Genomic DNA, 27,191 nt, shown 5'->3' on the forward strand with positions numbered 1-27,191 from the left:
TGGTTTTTATTGTGTTGTAATTTTTGGTTTTAAACTTCGTTCGCAATTTGTAATAGCAATGTAGCCGTATCCTGTCCTCCTTCAGATCCTACTAAAGCGTCTCCGAGCCCTCACCCGAAAGGAGACGACGAAATTAAAAAGATGGCTGAAGCTATCATGGATGAAGTTGTTAATCGGCTCCTGAATGAGGCTGCAGAAGTTGTTCTGAGAGAAGATTAAGTACTATTGTAAAAACTTCTGAAATGTAACATGTGTGACATCTTGTAGCCCTGAATGTAATATACCTGTTTTTATTGTTCAATTCTTTACGATGCATGAAATTCTACATACGTACCGTTTTTGAGTCTTTGACGAAAAAACACCTTCCCTTCTTTTCATGCTTCGTGAAGAAGAATTTTCATTTGTCACAACAATATCCGTAGTGTTCTGATGAATAATATCCAAGCTTCGTGAAGATATTTTCCGAAGATACACTTCCGAAGGTCAATAATGTATCTCCTTGCGACTCAGCATGATTTTTCCCTTTTTCAAAACATTCTTCTGAAGATCGATATTGTGTCCCCTTCTTGTGCCATATGCAGCATGATGTATGATGCTTATGCTATGCGAAATGATGTGATGATGTTATGTTATGTAAGATGATGTTTATTCCGAAGATACACACACATTCCTGCGATAAAACACATAATCTTTTTGAATCAGCATTGTCTTTTTGCTATAAGCCTCCCTTAGGAGCTTCTTCGCCTTTTACTTCAGCGGAATCAGCGTTTATTTTTTGCTGTAAGCCTCCCTTAGGAGCTTCTTCGCCTTTTACTTTCAGCGGTATTCGCGTTGACTTTTCGCGCTTCGCCTTTTACTTTAGGCGGTATCAGCGTTGACTTTTCGCTGTAAGCTCTGCATTCCCTTTGGAACGACTTTGGAGCAGAAAACTTACACTGCGCTCCCTTTGGAACGACTTTTTGTGACTTCAGCAAACTTACTCTGCGTTTCTTAGAACGACTTTTTGTTGCTTCGAAATTTTTTTTTGATAATTCGAAGGTTCTCCTTGTTATCGCAAATCTTTTAAGCTTCAACGACTTAAGCCTGTGAAGAAAATATATTTCCCTTGTGGCAAACAACGAAACTATTACATGGAATTTGAAAAATGTCCTTTATTACACAAAAAATAAAACTGAATGAAAAAGACTGCTATCAAGGTAGGATATTTGTCAATAGATGTGCTTCGACTCTGGCACAGTGCTATTGACTGTGCGAGCTTCGGACTGTTCTCTGAAGTCCCTTTGGTGTGGAGCATATTGGCTCCCTTCTGGCTGTTGGCCTTGTTGCAGCGGTGGTGGAGGCGGAGGCTGTTGCCAGGAAGCTTGAGGTTGACTCGCCGAAGCAACAAAAACTGCAGGGTGGTTGCCTACATATTCTGGAATGTAAGGCGAACGATACGAAGCAGTGTGCATGACCTGCTTCGGCTGAGCCTGTTGTGCCGCAGCTTCGGCTATTTCCTTTTGCTTCTGGATGGTAACATGGCACATCCTAGTGGTATGGCCCTTGTTCTCACCACAGAACAAGCAAAAAATTCTTCTTGGTTGATCTCCAAATCTTTCGCCGAAGCCCCTGGCGCCTCTGCCTCTTGGTGGTCGGAAGGAGCTTTGCTGTTGCCCCGAAGCCTGTGAGGAGCACTGTGGCCTTTGCTGCTGGCTCCCCCTATCATCATTTTGAGTAGAGTTATGGATTGACCTAACGTGCCTTGGATAGAATCTTCCTCCGAAACCCCTGGTCATTTCAGAAAACCTGAAAGCCTCCTCCCTTCTTTGACGAAAATCATTATCGGCCCGAATATACTCGTCCATCTTCTGGAGCAGCTTCTCCAAAGTTTGAGGAGGCTTCCTAGCGAAGTACTGAGCTGAAGGTCCTGGTCGAAGCCCCTTGATCATGGCCTCAATGACAATTTCGTTGGGCACTGTTGGTGCCTGTGCCCTCAAACGCAAGAACCTCCGGACGTACGCCTGAAGGTATTCTTCGTGATCCTGGGTGCACTGGAATAGAGCTTGAGCAGTGACCGGCTTCGTCTGAAACCCTTGGAAGCTGGTTAACAACAAGTCCTTCAGCTTTTGCCATGAAGTGATCGTTCCTGGTCGAAGGGAGGAATACCAGGTTTGAGCAACACTCCTGACAGCCATAACAAAAGATTTGGCCATGACTGCAGCATTGCCACCATACGAAGATACTGTTGCTTCGTAGCTCATCAAAAATTGCTTCGGGTCTGAGTGGCCATCGAATATGGGAAGCTGAGGCGGCTTGTAGGACGGAGGCCAAGGTGTAGCCTGCAGCTCAGCGGACAGAGGAGAAGCGTCATCAAAAACAAAATTCCCATGATGGAAATTGTCATACTAGTCATCTTCGTTGGGGAAACCCTCCTGATGAAGGTCTTGGTGCTGAGGCCTTCGGTGTTGCTCATCCTGAGTAAGATGACGAACTTCTTCAGAGGCTTCGTCTATTTGCCTTTGCAGCTCAGCTAGCCTGGCTATCTTTTCCTTCTTCCTCTGCACCTGTTGATGAAGTATCTCCATGTCTCTGATTTCTTGGTCTATCTCATCCTCTGGCAGTGTCGGGCTGACAGCCTTCCTTTTCTGGCTTCGGGCCTCCCGAAGGGAGACAGTCTCCTAATTGTGGTCCAGCGGTTGAAGAGCTGCGGCCCTAGTTGCTGAAGCTTTCTTCGGCGCCATAGCGAAGGTTTATGATCACCGAAGGTGTTCAGAAACTCAAAGAGTGGAAGTGAGTTCACCGGAGGTGGGTGCCAATGTTGGGGACTTGTTCTCAAATGCTATGGGTTAAGAACAAGGCAACACAGAAATTGTTAAATGATAAAGTCCTTCGTCCTTCGAAGCATTATTTCCCTTAGGATATAATGATTTTCGGACGAAGGTTATGAAGGGCGCACCTTCATAAGCATAACATACTATGATGAAGAATGAATCATATGATATATAAAGAATAACATAAACAATTGTATGTTACTATCAACTTATCTCTACATTATTATTATGAATAAATAGAAATGACATCAGATTACAAATGTACATTTGGCTTGGAAGGAGATGAAAATACAAGTGTGGCGCAAAAGCAAATGCCAAGTCAGCGTGAACAGTACGGGGGTACTGTTCACCTATTTATAGACACGGGACACAGCCCATACAAAATTACATTCATGCCCTTTACATTTGGTAATAGTTCTATAGTAATCCACCGAGGTCTGAATAGCCTTTTCATCTTTAAGTCGGTTTCATTTTCTGCTACCACGCCGAAGCTTTCCCGCTCACATCTTCGGCGCTGTATCAACCTTCGTATTATCTTGGGCTTCTCCTACTGTGATATCGACTCGAGTCTGAAGATACCTGTTCACATATTATGCTCCAGAAATACTGTTAAATCCTGTTTTTGAGGACCTTCGTAAGCCGAAGGCCCCCAACATGGGTCTATTAAGATAAGAGAGAATCTTTTAAGATAAGATGGATCTATTGAGGTAGGAGAGGACCTTTTTAAGATAAGATGGATCTATATAAAATAGATACACTTTAATGAAGGATAATCTAAGTTGTTTAGTTATCTCATGAGTTCTTTTATGTCTATATGTATATGCATATGTAGTTGTGGACATTACTCCACAACTCATCACACTCAATCAAAGATCCAAATCAGACAAGTTTCATAAGAACAAACACTCAAGCGTATAAATACCTATAAAAAAATAGTTTTGTTTTTGTTCCTAAGATTTGGTCTCCTATTCCTAAAGGTCACTTTAGGCACAGGATTTCAAAGCGTGAAATCCACTTTTGTCTTTAGAAGTGAAAAGGTAAGAATAATCAGAGTAAAGCGGAAATAGATGAGAAAAGATTAAGATGAGTTTAGAAAAGAATCAGAGTAAGGTAAGTAAGTAAAGGTTGTCCAGTTCTATCTAGGTTTCGTCCTACAGTCAACATTCCTCTGATACCACTTCTGTCACACCCGGGATTCGGGGCACCAAGACCCGGGCGCGAACATAATCACCAGGTGTGCTGGGACCAAGTCTCACACATATGATGATTCATGGCACAGGATCGAATGTCACATCTTTACTACATAACAGGAGTTCTATACAAAATAAATAAATAATTACATTATAAGGAGACAACGGTCCAGCAACCCAAAGTTGACTGGGAGACGACGACCTAGATCTCTCACGAACTCATGAGAGCACCTAGAGGGGGGGGGGTGAATAGGTGATCCTGTAGAAATTAAAACTTAAGCCACAAAACTTGGTTAAGTGTTAGCACAATAATCACCAAGTGGCTAGAGAGAAGATCTTCCACAATACGATAACCACAAAGAGTTCAACACAGAGATGACACAGTGGTTTATCCCGTGGTTCGGCCAAGTACAAAACTTGCCTACTCCACGTTGTGGCGTCCCAACGGACGAGAGTTGCACTCAACTCCTCTCAAGTGATCCAATGATCAACTTGAATACCACGATGTTTTGCTTTTCTTGTCTTATCCCGTTTGCGAGGAATCTCCACAACTTGGAGCCTCTCACCCTTACACTTTTGATGTTCACAAAGAATCACGGAGTAAGGAAGGGATGAGCAACGCACACAAGACACAAAGATCACAGCAAATACGCACACACAAGACCCAGACTTGAGCTTAAAAGACTAGCACACTAGAACAGGGCTCAAATCACTAGAATGTCGAACAAGTGCGCAAGAGTGGAGTGTGAGTGATCAAGAGTGCTCAAAGGATGCTTGGTGTCCTTCTCCATGCGCCTAGGGGTCCCTTTTATAGCCCCAAGGCAGCTAGGAGCCGTTGAGAGCATTCCAGGAAGGCAAATCTTGCCTTCTGTCGCGTGGCGCACCGGACACTGTCCGGTGCCCGATTTCTTTCCTTAACTGGCGCAACCGACCGTTGGCAGCCAGAGAGCCGTTGGCGCACCGGACATGTCCGGTGCACACCGGACAGTCCGGTGCCCCTTTCTAGCCGTTGGCTCGGCCACGTGTCCCGCGCAGATCGCGCGGCCGACCGTTGGCCCGGCCGATCGTTGGCTCACCGGACAGTCCGGTGCACACCGGACAGTCCGATGAATTATAGCCGTACGTCGTCGGTGAATTCCCGAGAGCTGCCAGTTCGCTTGAGCCAGCCTGGCGCATCGGACACTGTCCGGTGCACCACCGGACAGTCCGGTGCTCCCAGACTGAGCAGACTTAGCTGAACAAAGCCATCTCATTTCCAATTCGATTTTTCCTGTTTCCAGCACTTAGACACAACACATTAGTCCATAAAATAATGTACTAAGTCTAGAAACATACCTTTCGACATGATTTGCACTTTATCCACCACATTGCATAGATCAACACAAAAGCACTTGTGTTGGCACTCAATCACCAAAATACTTAGAAATGGCCCAAGGGCACATTTCCCTTTCAATCTCCCCCTTTTTGGTGATTTATGCCAACATAACATAAAGCAAGTAGAACAAGTGCAAAATCATTCAAATAAAACTCAAATTTGTTTTGAATCAGATTTGGCATATATGGATCATTCTTTGCCACCACTTGGTTTGTTTTTGCAAATCAACTTTAAATTCCTATCTCTAAGTCAAACACACTTGTAAAGACATAAAGAGAGGTATTCCAAAAGAAATTGATCAAGGATTTCAAAAACTCCCCCCTTTTCCCATAATCAACACTTCTCCCCACAAGAAGCTAACTTTTGACAAGAGAGACAATAAAAGAGTTTTGACAAACCAAAAGCTCTATTCTACTATTTTCAAAATTTCTCAAGTGGTAGCTGATCCATTTATCGCTTTGGCCTTTATTTTCTCCCCCTTTGGCATCAAGCACCAAAACGGGATCAATCTTGGCCCTAGAACCCCATTGCCTCACCAAAATCTTCAATAAGAATACAAAGGCAATAAGAGTACATGAGATGAACTTGGAATAAGTTACCTCTCATCGGAGTGCAGTGGAAGTCTTTCATGGTCCAAGTCCACCTTTTCCCTTTCAAACCTCTTTCGAGACTAAATCATCAATCTCAAGCACATGGTTAGTCTCAAAGGGTCAAGTTGTAACACATCTCCCCCTAAACATGTGCATAACTTTGCAACGGACTTGTGAGGTCCAGGGAGTGTTTGTACAACTTGAGCACCATAACTAAGCAACAAAATGCATAAGTAACATGATCAAAGGCATAAACACATGTATGCTATAAATCAATCCAGGTTCCGCGAATCTAAGACATTTAGCTCACTACGCAACCTGCAAAAGGTCTGCTCATCTAGAGGCTTGGTAAAGATATCGGCTAGCTGGTTCTCGGAGCTAACATGGAACACTTCGATATCCCCCCTTTGCTGGTGGTCTCTCAAAAAGTGATGCCGGATGTCAATGTGCTTTGTGCAGCTGTGTTCAACAGGATTTTCCGCCATGCGGATAGCACTCTCATTATCACATAGGAGTGGGACTTTGCTCAGATTGTAGCCAAAGTCCCTGAGGGTTTGCCTCATCCAAAGTAGTTGCGCGCAACACTGTCCTGCGGCAACATACTCGGCCTCAGCGGTGGATAGGGCAACGGAGGTTTGTTTCTTAGAATTCCATGACACCAGGGACCTTCCTAAGAAATGGCACGTCCCCGATGTACTCTTCCTATCGACCTTACATCCAGCATAGTCGGAATCTGAATATCCAATTAAGTCAAAGGTAGACCCCTTTGGATACCAGATCCCGAAACAGGGCGTAGCCACTAAATATCTAAGAATTCGCTTCACCGCCACTAAGTGACACTCCTTAGGATCGGATTGAAATCTAGCACACATGCATACGCTAAGCATAATATCCGGTCTACTAGCACATAAATAAAGTAAGGACCCTATCATTGACCGGTATGCCTTTTGATCAACGGACTTACCTCCTTTGTTGAGGTCGGTGTGTCCGTCAGTCCCCATCAGAGTCTTTGCGGGCTTGGCATCCTTCATCCCAAACCGCTTCAGCAAGTCTTGCGTGTACTTCGTTTGAGAGATGAAGGTGTCGTCCTTGAGTTGCTTCACTTGGAACCCAAGGAAGTAGTTCAACTCGCCCATCATCGACATCTCGAATTTCTACGTCATCACCCTGCTAAACTCTTCACGAGACTTTTTATTAGTAGAACCAAATATTATGTCATCGACATAAATTTGGCACACAAAAAGATCACCGTCACAAGTCTTAGTGAAAAGAGTTGGATCGGCTTTCCCAACCTTGAAAGCATTAGCAATTAGAAAGTCTCTAAGGCATTCATACCATGCTCTTGGGGCTTGCTTAAGTCCATAGAGCGCCTTAGAGAGCTTACACACGTGGTCGGGGTACTGTTCATCCTCGAAGCCAGGGGGTTGCTCTACGTACACCTCCTCCTTGATTGGCCCGTTGAGGAAAGCGCTCTTCACATCCATTTGGAACAACCTGAAAGAATGGTGAGCGGCATATGCTAGCAAAATACGAATGGACTCTAGCCTAGCCACAGGAGCAAAAGTCTCCTCAAAGTCCAAACCTGCGACTTGGGCATAACCTTTTGCCACAAGTCGAGCCTTGTTCCTTGTCACCACTCTGTGCTCGTCTTGTTTGTTGCGGAACACTCACTTGGTTCCCACAACATTTTGCTTAGGACGAGGCACCAACGTCCAAACTTCATTCCTCTTGAAGTTGTTGAGCTCCTCTTGCATGGCCAACACCTAGTCCGGATCGAGCAAGGCCTCCTTTACCCTGAAAGGCTCAATAGAAGAGACAAAGGAGTAATGCTCACAAAAATTAACTAATCGAGATCGAGTAGTTACTCCCTTGCTTATGTCACCCAGAATTTGATCGACGGGATGATCCCTTTGAATCATCGCTCGAACTAGGGTTGGAGGTGCCGGTTGCGCTTCTTCCTCCATCATATGATCATCATGTGCTCCCCCTTGATCACACGCCTCCTGTTGATGAACCTGTTCATCGTCTTGAGTTGGGGGATGCACCATAGTTGAGGAAGAAGGTTGATCTTGCTCCTTTTGTTCCTGTGGTCGTACATCACCAATCACCATGGTTCGTATAGCGGCCGTCGGAACATCTTCTTCATCTACATCATCAAGATCAACAACTTGCTCTCTTGGAGAGCCATTAGTCTCATCAAATACAACGTCGCTAGAGACTTCAACCAAACCCGATGATTTGTTGAAAACTCTATACGCCTTTGTATTTGAGTCATAACCTAACAAAAACCCTTCTACAGCTTTGGGAGCAAACTTAGACTTTCTACCCTTCTTCACTAGAATGTAGCATTTGCTCCCAAATACACGAAAGTAAGATACATTGGGTTTGTTACCGGTTAGAAGCTCATACGACGTCTTCTTGAGGAGGCGGTGAAGGTAGACCCTGTTGATGGCGTGGCAAGCCGTGTTCACGGCTTCCGACCAAAAACGCTCGGGGGTCTTGAATTCTCCAAGCATCGTCCTCGTCATATCGATTAGCGTCCTGTTCTTCATCTCTACCACACCATTTTGCTGTGGTGTGTAGGGAGCGGAGAACTCGTGCTTGATCCCTTCCTCCTCAAGGTACTCCTCCACTTGAAGGTTCTTGAACTCGGACCCGTTGTCGCTCCTTATCTTCTTCACCTTGAGCTCAAACTCGTTTTGAGCTCTCCTTAGGAAGCGCTTGAGAGTCCCTTGGGTCTCAGACTTATCCTACAAAAAGAATACCCAAGTGAAGCGGGAAAAGTCATCAACAATAACTAGACCATACTTACTTCCCCCTATGCTTAGATAGGCGATAGGTCCGAAGAGGTCCATATGTAGTAGCTCCAGGGGCCTTGATGTGGTCATCACATTCTTGTTGTGATGTGCTCCTCCCATCTGTTTACCTGCTTGACATGCTGCACAAGGTCTATCTTTTTCGAATTGCACGTTAGTTAAACCTATCACATGTTCTCCCTTTAAAAGCTTGTCAAGGTTCTTCATCCCCACATGTGCTAAGCGGCGATGCCACAGCCAGCCCATGTTAGTCTTAGCTATTAAGCATGCATCTAGACCGGCCTCCTCTTTTGCAAAATCAACTAAATAAAGTTTGCCGTCTAATACACCCTTAAAAGCTAATGAACCATCACTTCTTCTAAAGACAGACACATCTACATTAGTGAATAGACAGTTATAACCCATATTGCACAATTGACTAACAGATAGTAAATTATATCCCAGAGACTCAACTAAAAACACATTAGAGATAGAGTGCTCATTTGAAATTGCAATTTTACCTAACCCTTTTACCTTGCCTTGGTTCCCATCACCGAATATTATTGAATCTTGGGAATCCTTGTTTTTGACGTAGGAGGTGAACATCTTCTTCTCCCCCGTCATATGGTTTGTGCATCCGCTGTCGATAATCCAGCTTGAACCCCCGGATGCATAAACCTGCAAGGCAAATTTAGGCTTGGGACTTAGGTACCCAACTCTTGTTGGGTCCTACAAGGTTAGTCACAATTGTCTTAGGGACCCAAATGCAAGTTTTATCTCCCTTGCATTTTGCCCCTAATTTCCTAGCAATCACCTTTCTATCCTTTCTACAAATTGCAAATGAAGCATCACAAGCATGATAAATTGTAGAGGGTCCATTCATAACTTTCCTAGGAACATGAACAATATTCTTTCTAGGCACATGATGAATATTTTTCCTAGGCATATCTCTACCATGCATATAGGAAGAACTGGAAGTAAACATAGCATAAGAATAATAGGCATGTGAATCAAAAGCATTATAACTCCTATGAGACTGTCTTCTATCATTGTACATAAAAGCATGATTCCTTTTAGTACTACTTGCCATAGGGGCTTTCCCTTTCTCCTTGACGGAGATGGAAGCCTTATGGCTTGTTAGGTTCTTGGCTTCCCTCTTGAAGCCAAGCCCATCCTTAATTGAGGGATGTCTACCAACCGTGTAGGCATCCCTAGCAAATTTTAGTTTATCAAACTCACTTTTGCTAGCCTTAAGTTGGGCATTAAGACTAGCCATTTCATCATTTAACTTTGCAATAGAAGCTATGTGTTCACTACAAGCATCAATATCAAAATCTTTACATCTATTGCAAATAACAACATTTTCTACACAAGTTGTTGATTTACTAGCTATTTCTAACTTAGCATTCAAATCATCATTAATGCTCCTTAAACTAGAAATTGTCTCATGGCAAGAAGATAATTCACAAGAAAGCATTTCATTTCTCTTAACTTCTAAGACATGAGATTTTTGTGCTTCTACAAATTTGTCATGTTCTTCATACAACAAGTCCTCTTGTTTTTCTAAAAGCCTATTCTTATCATTCAAGGCATCAATCAACTCATTAATTTTATCTACCTTGGTTCTATCTAGGCCCTTAAATAAACATGAATAATCTATTTCATCCTCATCACTAGATTCGTCCTCACTTGAAGAAGCATAAGTAGAGTTTCGAGTACATACCTTCTTCTCCCTTGCCATAAGGCATGTGTGACGCTCGTTTGGGAAGAGGGATGACTTGTTGAAGGCGGTGGCGGCGAGTCCTTCGTTGTCGGAGTCGGACGTAGAGCAGTCCGAATCCCACTCCTTGCCTAGATGCGCCTCACCCTTTGCCTTCTTATAGTTCTTCTTCTTCTCCCTCTTGTTCCCTTGATCCTGATCACTATCATTGTCGGGACAGTTAGCAATAAAATGACCAATCTTACCACATTTGAAGCATGAGCGCTTCCCCTTTGTCTTGGTCTTGCTTGGCTGCCCCTTGCGACCTTTTAGCGCCGTCTTGAATCTCTTTATGATGAGAGCCATTTCTTCATCATTAAGTCCGGTCGCCTCAATTTGTGCCACCTTGCAAGGTAGCGTCTCCTTGCTTCTTGTTGCCTTGAGAGCAAGAGGTTGAGGCTCATTGATTGGACCATTCAATGCGTCGTCCACGTATCTAGCTTCCTTGATCATCATTCGCCCGCTCACGAACTTTCCAAGTATCTCCTCGGGCGTCATCTTGGTGTACCTAGGATTCTCACGAATATTGTTTACAAGATGAGGATCAAGGACAGTGAAGGACCTTAGAATTAGGCGGACGACGTCGTGGTCCGTCAATTGCGTGCTTCCATATCTCCTTATCTTGTTGACAAGGGTCTTGAGCCGGTTGTATGTTTGGGTTGGCTCCTCCCCCCTTATCATGGCGAATCTCCCAAGTTCGCCCTCCACCAACTCCATTTTGGTGAGCATGGTGATGTCGTTGCCCTCATGTGAGATCTTGAGAGTGTCCTAGATCTGCTTGGCATTGTCCAAGCCGCTCACCTTATGGTACTCATCCCTGCACAATGAGGCTAGCAACACAGTAGTAGCTTGTGCGTTTTTATGAATTTGCTCATTAATAAACATGGTACTATCACTACTATCAAAATGCATTCCACTCTCTACTATCTCCCATATGCTAGGATGGAGAGAGAACAAGTGACTACGCATTTTGTGACTCCAAAATCCGTAGTCCTCTCCATCAAAGTGAGGAGGTTTGCCAAGAGGAATGGAAAGCAAATGTGTATTTGAGCTATGCGGAACACGAGAATTATCGAAAGAAAAGTTTGAATTGACTGTCTTTCGTTTGTCGTAGTCGTTGTCGTCGTTGTCCTTTTGGGAAGAAGTGGACTCATCACTGTCGTCGTAGTAGACGATCTCCTTGATGCGTCTTGTCTTCTTCTTCTTCCCATCTTTGCATCTGTGGCCCGAGCCCGAGTCGGTAGGCTTGTCATCCTTCGGCTCGTTGACGAAGGACTCCTTCTCCTTGTCGTTGATCATGATTCCCTTCCCCTTAGGATCTATCTCTTCGGGCGGTTAGTCCCTTTCTTGAAGAGAATGGCTCCGATACCAATTGAGAGCACCTAGAGGGGGGGTGAATAGGTGATCCTGTAGAAATTAAAACTTAAGCCACAAAACTTGGTTAAGTGTTAGCACAATAATCACCAAGTGGCTAGAGAGAAGATCTTCCACAATACGATAACCACAAAGAGTTCAACACAGAGATGACATAGTGGTTTATCCCGTGGTTCGGCCAAGTACAAAACTTGCCTACTCCACGTTGTGGCGTCCCAACGGACGAGAGTTGCACTCAACTCCTCTCAAGTGATCCAATGATCAACTTGAATACCACGGTGTTTTGCTTTTCTTGTCTTATCCCGTTTGCGAGGAATCTCCACAACTTGGAGCCTCTCGCCCTTACACTTTTGATGTTCACAAAGAATCACGGAGTAAGGAAGGGATGAGCAACGCACACAAGACACAAAGATCACAGCAAATACGCACACACAAGACCCAGACTTGAGCTTAAAAGACTAGCACACTAGAACAGGGCTCAAATCACTAGAATGTCGAACAAGTGCGCAAGAGTGGAGTGTGAGTGATCAAGAGTGCTCAAAGGATGCTTGGTGTCCTTCTCCATGCGCCTAGGGGTCCCTTTTATAGCCCCAAGGCAGCTAGGAGCCGTTGAGAGCATTCCAGGAAGGCAAATCTTGCCTTCTGTCGCGTGGCGCACCGGACAGTCCGGTGCACACCAGACACTGTCCGGTGCCCGATTTCTTTCCTTAACTGGCGCAGCCGACCGTTGGCAGCCAGAGAGCCGTTGGCGCACCGGACATGTCCGGTGCACACCGGACAGTCCGGTGCCCCTTTCTAGCCGTTGGCTCGGCCACGTGTCCCGCGCAGATCGCGCGGCCGACCGTTGGCCCGGCCGACCGTTGGCTCACCGGACAGTCCGGTGCACACCGGACAGTCCGGTGAATTATAGTCGTACGTCGTCGGTGAATTCTCGAGAGCTGCCAGTTCGCTTGAGCCAACCTGGCGCACCAGACACTGTCCGGTGCTCCCAGACTGAGCAGACTTAGCTGAACAAAGCCATCTCATTTCCAATTCGATTTTTCCTGTTTCCAGCACTTAGACACAACACATTAGTCCATAAAATAATGTACTAAGTCTATAAACATACCTTTCGACATGATTTGCACTTTATCCACCACATTGCATAGATCAACACAAAAGCACTTGTGTTGGCACTCAATCACCAAAATACTTAGAAATGGCCTAAGGGCACATTTCCCTTTCAACTCATCGCAGCATCCTCCTTGCGCCTCATCCTGCGGTACCTGTTCTTGACCTGTGTGTGGGGGGGTGTGAGACAGCAAGAGTGAGCTCACATACGTTCATCGCTCAACAAGTTGTGGGGAATAATGTGCATGAACTCGCCAAAGGTGGGAGCTCACGTGAAGTGTAAGGCTTACCAAAGAGGATGGTTAGAGCTGAGCATTGCTTTTAAAGTTGGTCAAAATTTTATTAGCAGTTACTAAGTATAAGTAAATACCAACCCAATTAAGTAGTAGAACAAAAGTAACATCATCACCTGCGATGCAATGCATATGACAAATTGAATTTAGTTCCATAAATTAATCATCAGAGAGTCCTGAGCTGCTCATGACCGTGAGCTCGGCTAGTATACCAGTTTTACACTCTGCAGAGGTTGTACCCTTTACCCATAAGTCATGTTACCCGTCTGCCAAGGGATCGCGACTTCCCATACACCTCTACCGAGGAGGCGAGGCAGGGTAACACTATGAGGCCTTTACAAAGTTCCACTAGCTTCAGAAAACCCGCTACAGTTTATAGGAAGCTCCAATGCAGGGTTCTTGCCTGACCGCCATCGCAGCAAAATCAACCAAGGACCTCCCTACACTGACCACTCCCCTACTGCCCTTGCCCCTTTCGGGTAAGGTAGTCCTCCACTAGCTTTCCTAATTAATCAACCAAGGGCGTCCATAAACCCTTGTGGTGGCACGTGTTTCTCAAGTTAAGCTCTATGTTCCAATTAACATTAATGATCTTGACATGAACATAAATAAAATAACGAAATAACTGGAACATAGATATGATAAATAATTATCCCAAATCCATGTAAAGCAATAGCAAACTACCCAAGTGATTCAAGGGTAAACAAGGTAATGAGATAAACAATCTAGGGTAACCTATTGGGTCCCATCAAAATTAACCTATGCATGAATAAATGATATTAAAAAACATTATTGGGTAAAAAGTGGTCAAAGACACAACTTGCCTGGGACTTGAGATTACAGGTACCAACTTGCTCTCCAAGTGCCTCGTGACCTCATGCTAAACATAGCAATACAAACAAACATATATAGGCAAAATTAACATCACACCAATCATAAGAATAAAATAAATATTAATAATCTACATAATCATATAAACATGCATCATTAATTTTGGAGTTATAGATTTTAAGCTATGAATTTCTGAAGGTTTTATGTGTTTTGCACAAGCTTAAATAGGATATAAATTTTATTGTGATATTCATGTTAAAACAGTGGTACTAAATGATAAACAATAATATTACAAAATTATAGGAATTGGAATGGATTAATTTGGACTTCATATGAAGTTTTATATGAATTAAACAAATTCTGCATTTATTTATGCATTAAAAATCAATTTCTATTTTCTTTTAATGGATTTTCTAATCTTCTGGACTGGGCGTCAATTACAGGAAAGCGCAGGGGCTAACGCATAAGAAATTCTAAGACACATAGCGCTACTGTGTGGACTGCGGGTTGGTTTTTATAAATTTCAGGGACTCTTTAGCAAAGTTGTAGCGCCGAAGGGGTACGGGCGCAAGAGATCCATTGGATCACGATCTAACGGCTAGAGATAGATTATAAAGCGGTACGCGATATTAGCCGCAGGATCAATCACAGACGCTTCAGATTTATTTTGCTGAGATCTATTTCCGAGCGCCCGATCCCGATCAAACGGCCCAGGCGCGATCCACCGAAACGGTATGCTTGATCAAATCTGAACCGTTCATCGGCCAATCCACGGCCCTCAGTGCCTCTCTCTAACTTCTAATCTCAACCCTTCACCAGCATACCAACGCACACCCTTCTCCCCCAATTCTCGCAGCTAAGCACGGCGGCGCACAGACCTCCAGCAGTGGCGCCATCACCGGCGCGACGTAGTATCGCGCCCCAATGCGCAAATCGCCACGCCGACCAACACCATGCGAACAGAAGCTCAGAACGAACTAGTTGAGGGCTAATTTACCTCAGATCTGGGCGGTGGTAGAGCTCCACGGCGGATTCCCACCATGGACCCGACGTCGCTGTTGTCCAAATTCACGCGCGACGGAGCCAATCTCCTCCATGGAGCAGCAAGTCGCCTCTCCCCCGCTAATGCAGAACACGGTGCCGTACCTGTGCACCGCGGCAAGCACGACCCACGACCAGAGTGCCGAAACGGAGGTCGACGAAGAGCGGCGGGCTGGCACAGAGGTGGCCGAGGAGCATGTGGCCGAGAGGACATCAAGAGGTGGAAGAGCGCGGCACCGACACCGTCGTTGCGGGAGAGCGCGACGAGCACGTCCTTAGAGCCCACAACATCGCAAAGGACGGCGGCGCAGGCGAGATTCTCAGGCGCGGACTCGAGGCGAAGGCGGAGCTCGTGCAACGAGTGGGGGAACGCCGGGTCGGCGGAGAGAAGGGCACGATATTATTTGGTTTCCGGAGTCCGCACCTGGCAGCCAGCGGGTGGACCGGTGGTTGCAACGGAACCCGATTCCCCCGGGAGACCGATACGGTGCTCACAACCATCCGAGAAGATCTACAGCAACCACAGTGTAGGAGAATGACAAGGGGACCCCATCTGACAGCGTCGGAAAACAAAGAAAGGGAGCGCGCGCTTTGACTGGAGAGTGGGGGTGGCCTTGCAGAGGAAATGTGAGCGGGCTGACGCGCGGACCCCATGAAATAGTGCCAGACGCGAGCGCGCTGTCGCAGATGGGCAAGGCGCGCGTGAGATGGAAGAAGTGGGCCAAATTGTGAGGTTGCGGCCCAACAGCGGGTTTTCTTTTCTATTTCCATTTCTATTTCTCTCATTTCCAAATTCAATTTGAATTACAAATTTTGAATTCAAACTTGTGCCAAATTTATTTTCAAATCATATTGTGAAATTAAAATACACATTTTGGAAATATAGTTATATTATTTATATTTTTATATCATTTCTCTTCTTCTCATCTTCAAAACCCCTATTTTTAGTTTAGGGTTTGATTTAACTTCTAGTATTTATTATCTTATTATCCTTATTATTTTATTAATGCACAAACATATAAACTCCAACATGATGCATTTTTTATCATTTGTTTGAATTAATCTCTAAATTTTGTGTATGCTCTTTTTATGATGCAAATGAGGCACATAAAATTGAGGAGATCTCTCTATTATTCTTTGTATACAATTTTGAGTATTACACAATGCTAGAGAAGATTATTTATCTGTTGTTGCACGTTTTGTTAACTTTGATTGGCAGTTAGAAAAAAAAAGGATTCCTGATATGTGTCTCATTGATTGTTCCCACTCTAGCAACAACATTGTAGAGAGGATTTATGTTGTTGTTCAAGAATATCGATTAAGTGATAAGGTTTTCTCCATTACTTTGGATAATGCATCTGCTAACACAAGAGCAATGGACCACCTAACACCTTTGCTATCTGGTTATATTGGTTCTTTATTATTGCATCAACATTGTGCATGACATATCATTAAACTTGCTGTGAATGCCATATTTGAGGAACTAAAACCTTATCTTGAAGATTTTAGAACTGCAATCTCTTTTTTGAACTCATCCAACGAAAAAATTGCTGCATACAAAAGTTTTTGTGTTGCTATGGGAGTAAGACCTCGTAAGTTTGGTTTATACATGGATGTGAGATGGACCTCTACCTATCTTATACTAAAGCATCTCATATCTTACAAGAACACATTCTTTATGTTTATCGAGACCCACTACCACCCTATAGAAGAGGGTGTTACACTCTTAACTGATGCACATTGGTATGTTGGTGATAAAATATTGGAGTTCCTTGAAAGATTCTATGATTCTACTGTTGCGATGTCTGGTGTCTTTTATCCCACTTCACCTTTAAAGTTGCATCACGTTCTGCATATTAATAAGCACATGGATATGTATGAGAATGATGACTTGCTTAGACCTATAGTTGTTCCAATGAAAGACAAATTCTTAGAGTACCGGGGAATAATTCCTTACATATATGCATTTGCATTTATACTTGACCTTAGAGCTAAAATGAGAGGTTTCAACAATGTCCTTGCACGGTTGTCTCAACTTACACATTCTGATTACTCTAGTTATCTAACTTCTGTGTGGGTTGAGTTGAATGACTTTTTTAATAAATATGGTGACAAATTTGGTTTTGTGAAGTTGTATAGGCCTTCAAATGCTACCCTTGGTGAAGGTAAGAGCAAATATACTTGGGATTTGGTGTTTGGTGGTGGTGCAGATTGCATTGGTACCAGTTCTTCAATGGGACTAGGTGTTGGTCTTGGTGCCTTTAGTGCCGATTCTTCCTATGGTCTTGCTGCTGGTTCTGGCCTTGGTCCTAAACTCTCAACAAGAACATCATCTAGTGTGTTGCTTCATGTAGCAAGTACTCCTAGTATTTCTAGTTCTAACTGTCAATTTATCTCGATAGTGACACTGTTCAGAAGTTTGATGATGACTTCAACCTCCTAGACTGGTGGCATGATCATAAACTCACATATACAATACTTTCAATCTTAGCTAAAGATATAATTTCTGTTCCTATCTCTACTGTGAGTTTAGAATCAGCGTTTGCTTGTAGATTGGGTCATCGAGGAGTGGCGACGTCGACTCAACTCAGGAATGATGGAGATGCTTTCTTCACTCAAGGACTGGGAGGCAGCTGATGCAAGGATGCAGCACACAACAGAAGATGAAACCCTGGAGGAGTTCTTCAAAGATCTGTTCCTTGATTAATATGTTCTGTGCTTGTTTGTGTCATGTGCATACGTAAAGGAAGTATGCCCTATGAACTCTATGATGAACTAAGTGATGAAAGTATGAAAATAATGAGTTGGGCGGTACTCTTTTCCTATCTAGGGTTTCTCACGAGGTGTGAGTTTTACCTAAATAGGTTTTTAATGAGGCAACCATTCACCAACTCAAAATTATTAATATGTGTTCTATGAATTGTGAATTGTGATGATCTGATATGTGATGATGAGTATTGTCTAATTTGAGATTGTACATGTGATTTTTAACGTGTAATTTGTTATTTTTAATGTGACATGTGAATATGTGATTTTGGCTATGTTTTGAATGAAGCGGGCTTATGGGTCGGCCCGGTACTGACGTGTCGTCGGGTAATCGGACTGGCACGACACATGTACGAATTGGTCGTGCCATGCATGGGCCTAGTACTAGGCACGTCGGGCGGCCCGGCCCGACACGATTAAGTAAATGGGTCTGGCGTGCTTGTGTCTGTCGTGCAGGGCCCAAATCAGGCTCAGGTCGGGTCAGGCCATGCCGTCCGTTTGGCCATCTATAAGGAGCGATACCCTTGAGCATCTTGATCCTTCAACATATGTCGAAGGACAAGTCTCCCAACGCCTAAGGAGGTGTCTCCACTAAGAATTTCATACTTTAGAAGGAGCATGAATTAACACAGGGCTAGCATGAGTAGCACCATGTGGAACCATTAGATGGTGTCCTCCCATTTGAGGCAATGAAGAGCAAGACTCATCTAGATTTGCAGTGTCATCTGTGTCATAACTCATGATTGGAGTTCGTGGAGCTAGTTTTAGGGCTAGTTTTAGAAGAAGGGGAGCCAAGCATAGGGGGAAACCTCCCATTAAAAACTAAATGTCTTATTCAAATTGCACCTTCGTGGATTACTCGCCTTGAAAAAACAGGGATCCCAAGGGGATTTGAGTTTCCAAACTAGAACTATAGGTGATCGTTCTGTCAAGTGGGTGTGCCGGTGATACCATGACAACACAACATAACAAAGCACAATAAAACCCTACTTATTAACATGCCAAATGTTTTCGCCTAATGACGCTAGGGTGTTGTAGGCATTTGAGAAGATCATAAAGTTAAGAACATAAAGAGTGCATAGGCAGGAGGCTCGCTAGATATGAGGTATTGCTATGACTAGCAATAAATGAATTCTTTAAAGATATGTGGACCATGAAAGTGTAATACTCTACATCCTATTTATGTATGATGGATTGATAAAAGTGAAAGTGAAGGGAACCACACACTCAGATATCGTCTCAGCTAGATAATCAACTAGTTGTTACTTTTCTCTTGGATCTAGTGAGAATCGTACACCTACTAGTCTATAGTTCACCTCCAATTGTAAACCTTTGTTAGCCTAGCTTGCGAAGTTGATTTGACTCTAGATCAAACCACACAACCCTGGGTGTGAGTGCATGTCTGGCGCCAAATGGGACATACGGATTTGGGGAATCCCTTCTATGTTGCTCTATTATTTCCTGTTATAGCATAAGAGAGGAGATAGTTATATGTATGATGGAGAGTGGGTTTTGTCTAATAGAGGTTCAAATACCTTACCTTATCGTAGTCGTGAAGCCATTCGTAATACACGTCTTGATTGTGTTATAATTTTAAAACTATATTATTATAGTGTTAGATATGTTCTAACGTAGTGGTAGATACTGGAGTCTACACGGTTGATTAAGACTTAGGGCCTGTTTGGAAGCACCCAATTTTAAGAAACTGATTTATAGAAACTAAGATGGTCCAAAGAGGCCGATTTGTTGCTTCAGTTTCTAGAGACTGGATTCCCAGTTTCTAAGAAAGCAAGGACCTAGACTTCCCTAGCTAAAACCAATTTTTGCACGGCAAATTACATACCGTCCTTAGTTAGTTTGGTGGAAATTACGATGATTACCATCGCTTTATACCTATCACCTATACATGGGACCCCCTTGATGCCTACTTTGCCCGATTTAAATGTATAGCTATTATTTAAAAATTTGAATTCAAAAACACGAGTTCATTCTATATTTATAATTGTCAGCAAAAAAATAAAGAAAATAATTAAATCAATTACTTTTAAAATAGAGTAAGGTTAGACTTTTTTATGTATAAAAAACTAAAAACTGATGCCTAAAGATAGGTTCCAAACGCATAGAACCAATTTTTTTTTCTTAAACTAGTTTTTTTAGAAACTCGAGATGGAAATATGTTTTCTAGAAACCGTGGTGCTTCCAAATAAGTCGTCAATTAATAAATGATGTATAAATATATATCTACACTGGTGGGTATTGTGTGTCCATTACCTTTCTAACTCATAAGAGCTAGTTTGGAAACTCAAATTACTTTTGAAATTCGAAGGAATTGAGGTAGAGATGAACTAATTTCCTTCTCACTCTCTTCAATCGTGGAAGAGATTTGAGTTTCCAACTAGCACTAATAGAGTATTTGGTTTGAGGAATAAGATAGTCAATCATCTTCTCACTCTTCACTTTTTTTGTTTGGTTTATGGAATGAAATGAGTTGATCTATCACCGTCCATTCACCATAGTTAGTTAGTTAGTACTAACATAAGAAATGATGTCATCCCACCAAATTTAAAAAATATACTTATGATACACCATTTCATTTTTATTTTTGATGAAGAGATTACTCAAACCAACGCCCTCTAAGTATTTGTACGTTTCATGATACTAGATGGATATGACGGAACTAGTGCACTTAAAATGTTTGATTTTATGTAAAGAGCAAGCCTAATAAAAATAGTGATGAGTGAGAAGATGACAGACTAGCTTATTACTCAAACCAAACACCCTATAAATTTAGTGAAATAGCCACATTTCTCATATTAATACTAACTAACTATGAGAAATAAGATGGTAATTGGTCAACTTATTCTATGTCATAAATCAAACAAAAAAAAGTGAGAAATAAGAATTCCACAAATCAAACAAAAAAGTGAGAAATGAGAAGATAATGAACTAAATCATTACTCAAATCAAACACCATATATAAACCTTGCATGCGATGACTCTATGACAACTTTTCGCGGTCTTTTTCTTTTAGTTTAAAACTTTTTGTGTTGTTGAAGATACTTTTGCCAGATATTTTTTTAACTGCACACAACAAAAAAAAAATAAAAAAAATAAATGACGCTCTAAAAAAAGGAAAGCAATATGATACGTGGTAACTATTCCTTTACTCTCTCCGTTTAGCTCGTAATTACTGAACAGATCAGATCTGGAGAAACTGCGAGAGCCGGCTGAAGTTGACGTCGCTCCTGTTCAGGCCATCACGTCAAGCAACCGGTAATGCAGAGATCTCACTTCTCCCTCCTCGCCCGCTACTCCGATCCGTACTCGTCGTCGCTCCCTCGTGCGCCCCTGCCTGTAGTTGATTGCCATGGCCTATTGCGTTTCTCGATCGGTCTCGCGTGAGAACCACTCAAAGTCGAATCACCAGCTTTCCTTGGGTTGGCTGGTTGCCTCGGCGGCGGTTGTAACCGATTTCGGGTGGAGGGCGATGCCGTGATGGTACTGGCCGTGGCCAGGCGAGTCTGCGTGCCTTTTCCTCCGATTCACTCAATTGTCGGCGGATTCCTGCGTATACTATTGTTGGCGAGCTGCGATGCAAATCTGGTGTTTGTTGAAATGTCTCTCTGGGAGGCTCTTCGTGTTTCCTTTTGTTGGTGTGATTGCTGCTGCTGCTCGTGGTGTTTTTTTTTTGTTTAGTTTGTTGTCTTGTGTTTTATTTAAAGACGATGTCACAGAACTAGGCCCGCACGAAAAATTGGTAGTTTGGTATATCACTTGACGTGGTTCATTAGTGGTTCCTCGAATCAAACACTCTCTATATGCATCACCTTATCTTAGATAGAGTGATTACTCAAATCAAACACTCCCTATATATATCATTTCACTCTAACAAATTCTCTATTTAGTTTGACTAGACAGAGTGACTAGCTAGTTTTGGCTAAAGAGGGGACCAATTTAGAGAGCCGTATGGCATGACGAGTTAAATAACTAGTCTGTTAGAGAGTTATTTTGTTGATAAGTAGTCGGAATTTGGCTTGACGTGCTATTTGGCTCGTCTTTTAGAGATGCTCTAAGCTGTTGAACTTGAACTTATGTAGTTTTGTATTATTTCATATTTTGCGTTTTACAAATTAGTTGATGAATGATCTAGGGGCCTATTTGGATCTAATGTTGCTTGGGATTGTTATGATTTGATCTCTTTGTTTTTAATGGATGCATATATACTCATGGATGCATTATGTGTGGTATAGAGTAGAGACCATGAATGTATGATGTAATACTACATTATATTATTACACTTATATACATGTTAACACATAGCAATTTTTATTTAGTTTAAGGTTATTGGATATGTTACTTTTTGCATTACCTTCTCAAGCTTTCGATAAATATAAATATTATATTTTTTATATTTGACTTGTGAACTGAACGAGCTTAGCTAGTAAATGAGTCGACCTCATCTTTTTGGCTTATCAAGATAACGAGTCGGACTGGTTTGGATCATGATATAACGGACCGAAAAAACTTGTTTGCATATTTATGCCTAAAGACTAATTGCACAATAGTCGTTGCCATCTTACCGAGCCCAAAATGAGCCTAGCTGGTACCCGGGTCTTAGAAAAGTGATGGTTTAATGCAAATTATTTTATAAAATAGAAAATATTTAGCTAATATTTTTGTCTGTGGGATGTGTATTAGTACCTTACTACCGTATATGTGCCGACTTGTACTAGGTAGAATTTATGTATCAGTATCAGCTAAGCGAGAAACAGGGACGTTTGTTGACTTGGTAGCTCTAGCATGTGCTGATCCATGACTTAGAACTGTGGAAATTATTGAACTTTCTCGCTAGAATAGTTTTCGTAAACGGTAGCTTAGTGAGAAAAGATGGGGTCTTTGTCAGTCTACTGCTAGCATTAATCAAATGACAGTGACTGCAGGCTAAGAAACTTCTCCCTTTTTCTGCTCACACTCTTTCTCTACATAAAGAACGCCTGTCCAATATTTCCCCCCGTCTTTTTTTTTATTTGGGAGCCATCAACGCCGGAGTTTTCCTTGCAGTAGATCCAGCTTCTGCTTCTTAATCAGAAAAAATAAAGCACACGTTTTGTTTTAGAGGAATATCCTTGCAATTCAATTTTGAATAGCAAGAGGATTTCTCCTCATAGATCCTCTCGGGATCTCCGATCACCAAATCAGCTCTTACGGGGGAGTAACCACTGGTAGAACCGTAGAAGCATCAGCATCAGCTTCCTGGATTTGACTGTGTCCAGGGCTCCAGGCTATGAAAATTTCTACTGCCTCCGCCCCGTTGATCCGGCCAGCATTTCTCACGTCTCTGTCACTAACACTGTAACTTTTGCGTCCTCGGTTGGGTACTCGACTACTCGTCCAATTATATATATTATATAGTTCCGAGCCCAATTATTCGTTTGCTGTCTGTAGTTGACCGTGGATTAAATTACATCAACTCTTAGGTTATTCTTCAGACCATGTTCCTTGACTAGCTTCCGGTTAATGGCCTCATGGGGGTAAATCAGGCTCTCTGGCACTGAACGAGAGAAGAACCAGATCTGATCAGAGAGCAATCAGGCTGGTCAGTTACACCAAAACTGCTCAATCAGCAACTGGTGAATGAATCAAGAAAAGAAAAGAAGCTTTTTTCAGCACCTTTTGTTTATGCGCCTCATGATGTTTGAGAATAACCCTCTTTTTCTGTGAGTAGCCTGGGGGGCATAGAAGGCACAAGGCGGTGGTTAGGTGGAGTGTCATGGACTCATGTGAGAGCCTTTTGATTAATGCAAGTTTGGTGCTGTGGCATGAAAGAGCACTCGTCGTCCACCTCACCACTCTCTCTGTCTCTCCTCTCTCTCTCCTTCAGTTGCTCTGGTTTCTGACCAGCCTTGACGCGGTTGCTACTTTTTTTTTCTTTCTTTACGGGACACGGCACGGTTATTTTTTGAAGCGGAGGGGTAGATCTGAATCGGTGGGTTCGCGGGACGGGGTATTTAAGGACTCGTGGCCTCGCCCCTCCTCTGCACACAGACACACAAACACAAGTCGTCGTAGGCAGCGAGCGTCTCTCCTCTCCCACGCATCGCGCCAAGGAAGAGAGAGAGATCGCCGCTCCCCTTCTCGGCGTCGGTGGTGCGGGTGCCCTCCCTCCTCGAGCGAGATCTGTCTGGTGAGACTCGCACCCTGATCCCTCGCGGTTACTCTGGTTTTTTCCCCCTTCCTAAGTCCCGAGCCCGATCATTGTAGTTGAGGATCGTGATTTCATTCAGTGGCTAGTTTGTTCCCGGACTCCGTTCTGCAGACGGTTGTTTCCTCGGGTTCGTTCTCTGAGGAAGACGCTGTTTCAGATCTGGCGGTTTCGTGGTTTGGATCTGGTAGGAGTTACGGTTGTTCTGTTGTAGTGGCCGAGGAGGATTTGCGCACCTAAATTTCGTTTCCGTTGCTCCTCTGATGGCTCAGCGTTGCAGATCTTCCTGGCTGATCGCTGTTAAACGCCTGTTCATGTACAAGTAATTTCGTTTCAGTATGTCGGCGGTTATGGATCTGTATCCTGCCATTCATTCATTCTCTTTAGGTGGTTCTGTGCCATGAAAACTATAGTGTACATAACCGGAAATGGATCACAGGTGCCTGGTAGTATATTTTGTGGTTACTTAAGTTGTCTGGTTCGTCTAAGGAAATGTTTTAGAAAGCATTAATTTCTGATGTATTCGGTGGAGAAGAGTGATATGGGGCCAACCCAATCTTGACCAGCAGAAAGCCTGCGATATGCCGTGCCTTCTTTAATAAATATGAGATCTGACTTGGTAGGTAGACGTTGCCAATTACTGTACCTAATAATTTATCCGATCTCCTATTTGTTCAGATCAGATCACTTAAGTAACCTTCACAGAACATGTCTGGCTATGCTCTGTTGTCTCAGTCGTGCACTAGTAGTGTTCAGGATCTGGTGCATTTGCCAGTGAATTCTGACTGCTTCTGTTAACATGTTTGGCTATGTTCTGTTGTTTCAGTCGTGCACTAGTAGTGTTCAAGATCTGGTGCTTTTGCTTGTGAATTCTGACTGTTTTTGTTAGTTTGGGAAAGTTGGTCGACTTGTCTCATCTGTCAGATGCTCAGGGTATGTGTTCTACTTTACAAGTCACTAATGAAGCACCTTTTGCGATTACAGGTCACAGATCTATCTGACAAAATGGTGAAGATCTGCTGCATCGGTGCTGGCTATGTCGGTGGCCCAACCATGGCCGTCATTGCCCTCAAGTGCCCAGACATTGAGGTCGTCGTCGTTGACATCTCCAAGCCCCGCATTGAGGCCTGGAACAGTGACACCCTGCCAATCTACGAGCCTGGTCTCGATGATGTTGTGAAGCAGTGCAGGGGCAGGAACCTCTTCTTCAGCACTGATGTTGAGAAGCACGTCGCTGAGGCTGACATTATCTTTGTCTCGGTGAACACCCCCACCAAGACCCGTGGGCTTGGAGCTGGCAAGGCTGCCGACCTCACCTACTGGGAGAGCGCTGCCCGCATGATTGCGGATGTCTCCAAGTCTGACAAGATTGTTGTTGAGAAGTCCACTGTCCCTGTCAAGACCGCTGAGGCTATTGAGAAGATCTTGACCCACAACAGCAAGGGCATCAACTACCAGATCCTTTCCAACCCAGAGTTCCTTGCGGAGGGCACTGCCATTGAGGACCTGTTCAAGCCTGACAGAGTGCTTATCGGTGGCCGGGAGACCCCTGAGGGCAGGAAGGCCGTCCAGGCTCTCAAGGATGTGTACGCTCACTGGGTTCCCGAGGACAGGATCCTCACCACCAACCTGTGGTCTGCTGAGCTCTCCAAGCTCGCTGCCAACGCGTTCCTGGCACAGAGGATCTCCTCTGTGAACGCCATCTCCGCCCTCTGCGAGGCCACCGGCGCGAATGTGACTGAGGTGGCTTACGCCGTGGGCAAGGACACGAGGATTGGCCCCAAGTTCCTGAACGCCAGTGTTGGGTTCGGTGGGTCTTGCTTCCAGAAGGACATCCTGAACCTGGTGTACATCTGCGAGTGCAATGGCCTGCCCGAGGTGGCCAACTACTGGAAGCAGGTGATCAAGATCAACGACTACCAGAAGAGCCGGTTCGTGAACCGCGTCGTGTCGTCCATGTTCAACACCGTTGCCGGCAAGAAGATCGCCGTCCTCGGCTTCGCCTTCAAGAAGGACACCGGCGACACCAGGGAGACCCCGGCCATCGATGTCTGCAAGGGCCTGCTGGGTGACAAGGCCCAGATCAGCATCTACGACCCCCAGGTGACGGAGGACCAGATCCAGCGGGACCTAGCCATGAACAAGTTCGACTGGGACCACCCGATGCACCTGCAGCCGACGAGCCCGACGGCCGTGAAGCAGGTGAGCTGCGTGTGGGACGCGTACGAGGCCACCAAGGGCGCCCACGGGCTGTGCATCCTGACCGAGTGGGACGAGTTCAAGACCCTGGACTACCAGAAGATCTTCGACAACATGCAGAAGCCCGCCTTCGTCTTCGACGGCCGCAACATCGTCGACTCCGAGAAGCTGAGGGAGATCGGCTTCATCGTCTACTCCATCGGCAAGCCGCTCGACGCCTGGCTCAAGGACATGCCCGCGGTCGCCTAATCCCACCCCCCTCACCCATGGATTGGATTCCGGGAAGGAAGAGGAGAGAAGCTGGTTGACCGTTCTTTATTACAGTTTGTTTTTGCAGGCTACGCTACCGATTTTCTCTTGTGTCAGGCATAAAAAAAGGTTGGACGGGCTGCTAGTATTCCCTGCTGTTTGGTGTTTTCGTATCGGAGGACGTCTGTAGATGTACAATTCCTCAGGCCCCTTGTGTTCGGCTTGAGGAAGTTTCCGTTGTACCCTGGACCTGCTATAGCCGGTTGATTCTTCAATTGTATTCCTAAAAGTTACTACACAGTCGATATGTTCCTTTTCTTTTTTGCATAGTAGCAATACCTGTCCCACATCAGTCACAGTAAACATGCGCTGCTGTTAAGGAAATGCGTGCAGGGCATTTTCTTTGATAACGGTGTAATCTCTCTATTTCCCCCTTCCACTGTTTCACATGAATCGTGAACGGCTCACGTGTATATGGTTTCGTACCTGCCTGAGGTCGGTTGCCTGTACCGAAATTTGGCTTAAGAGTTTTTCTGTTTCCACTAGGTCACGTTAGTCTATTCTTCTGGTAAAAGCTGGACAGCTTGATGAGCCTAATTGTACGAGC

General features: G+C 44.1%; 1 protein-coding gene across 3 annotated transcripts; it reads left to right on the forward strand.

Annotated features, from left to right (window-relative positions):
• The first annotated feature begins 21,078 nt into the window (after nucleotides 1–21,078).
• LOC100279549 (UDP-glucose 6-dehydrogenase) lies at nucleotides 21,079–26,916 on the forward strand. 3 transcript variants are annotated; one of them, XM_008674515.2, is made up of 2 exons: nucleotides 21,079–21,207; nucleotides 25,121–26,916. In XM_008674515.2, the coding sequence occupies exon 2, from the start codon at nucleotides 25,142–25,144 to the stop codon at nucleotides 26,582–26,584; it is 1,443 nt and encodes a 480-aa protein (XP_008672737.1). In that variant the 5' UTR covers nucleotides 21,079–21,207; nucleotides 25,121–25,141; the 3' UTR covers nucleotides 26,585–26,916.
• The last annotated feature ends 275 nt before the right edge of the window (nucleotides 26,917–27,191 follow it).

The sequence above is a fragment of the Zea mays genome, chromosome 1, assembly GCF_902167145.1.
Source record: "Zea mays cultivar B73 chromosome 1, Zm-B73-REFERENCE-NAM-5.0, whole genome shotgun sequence".
NCBI lineage: Eukaryota > Viridiplantae > Streptophyta > Magnoliopsida > Poales > Poaceae > Zea > Zea mays.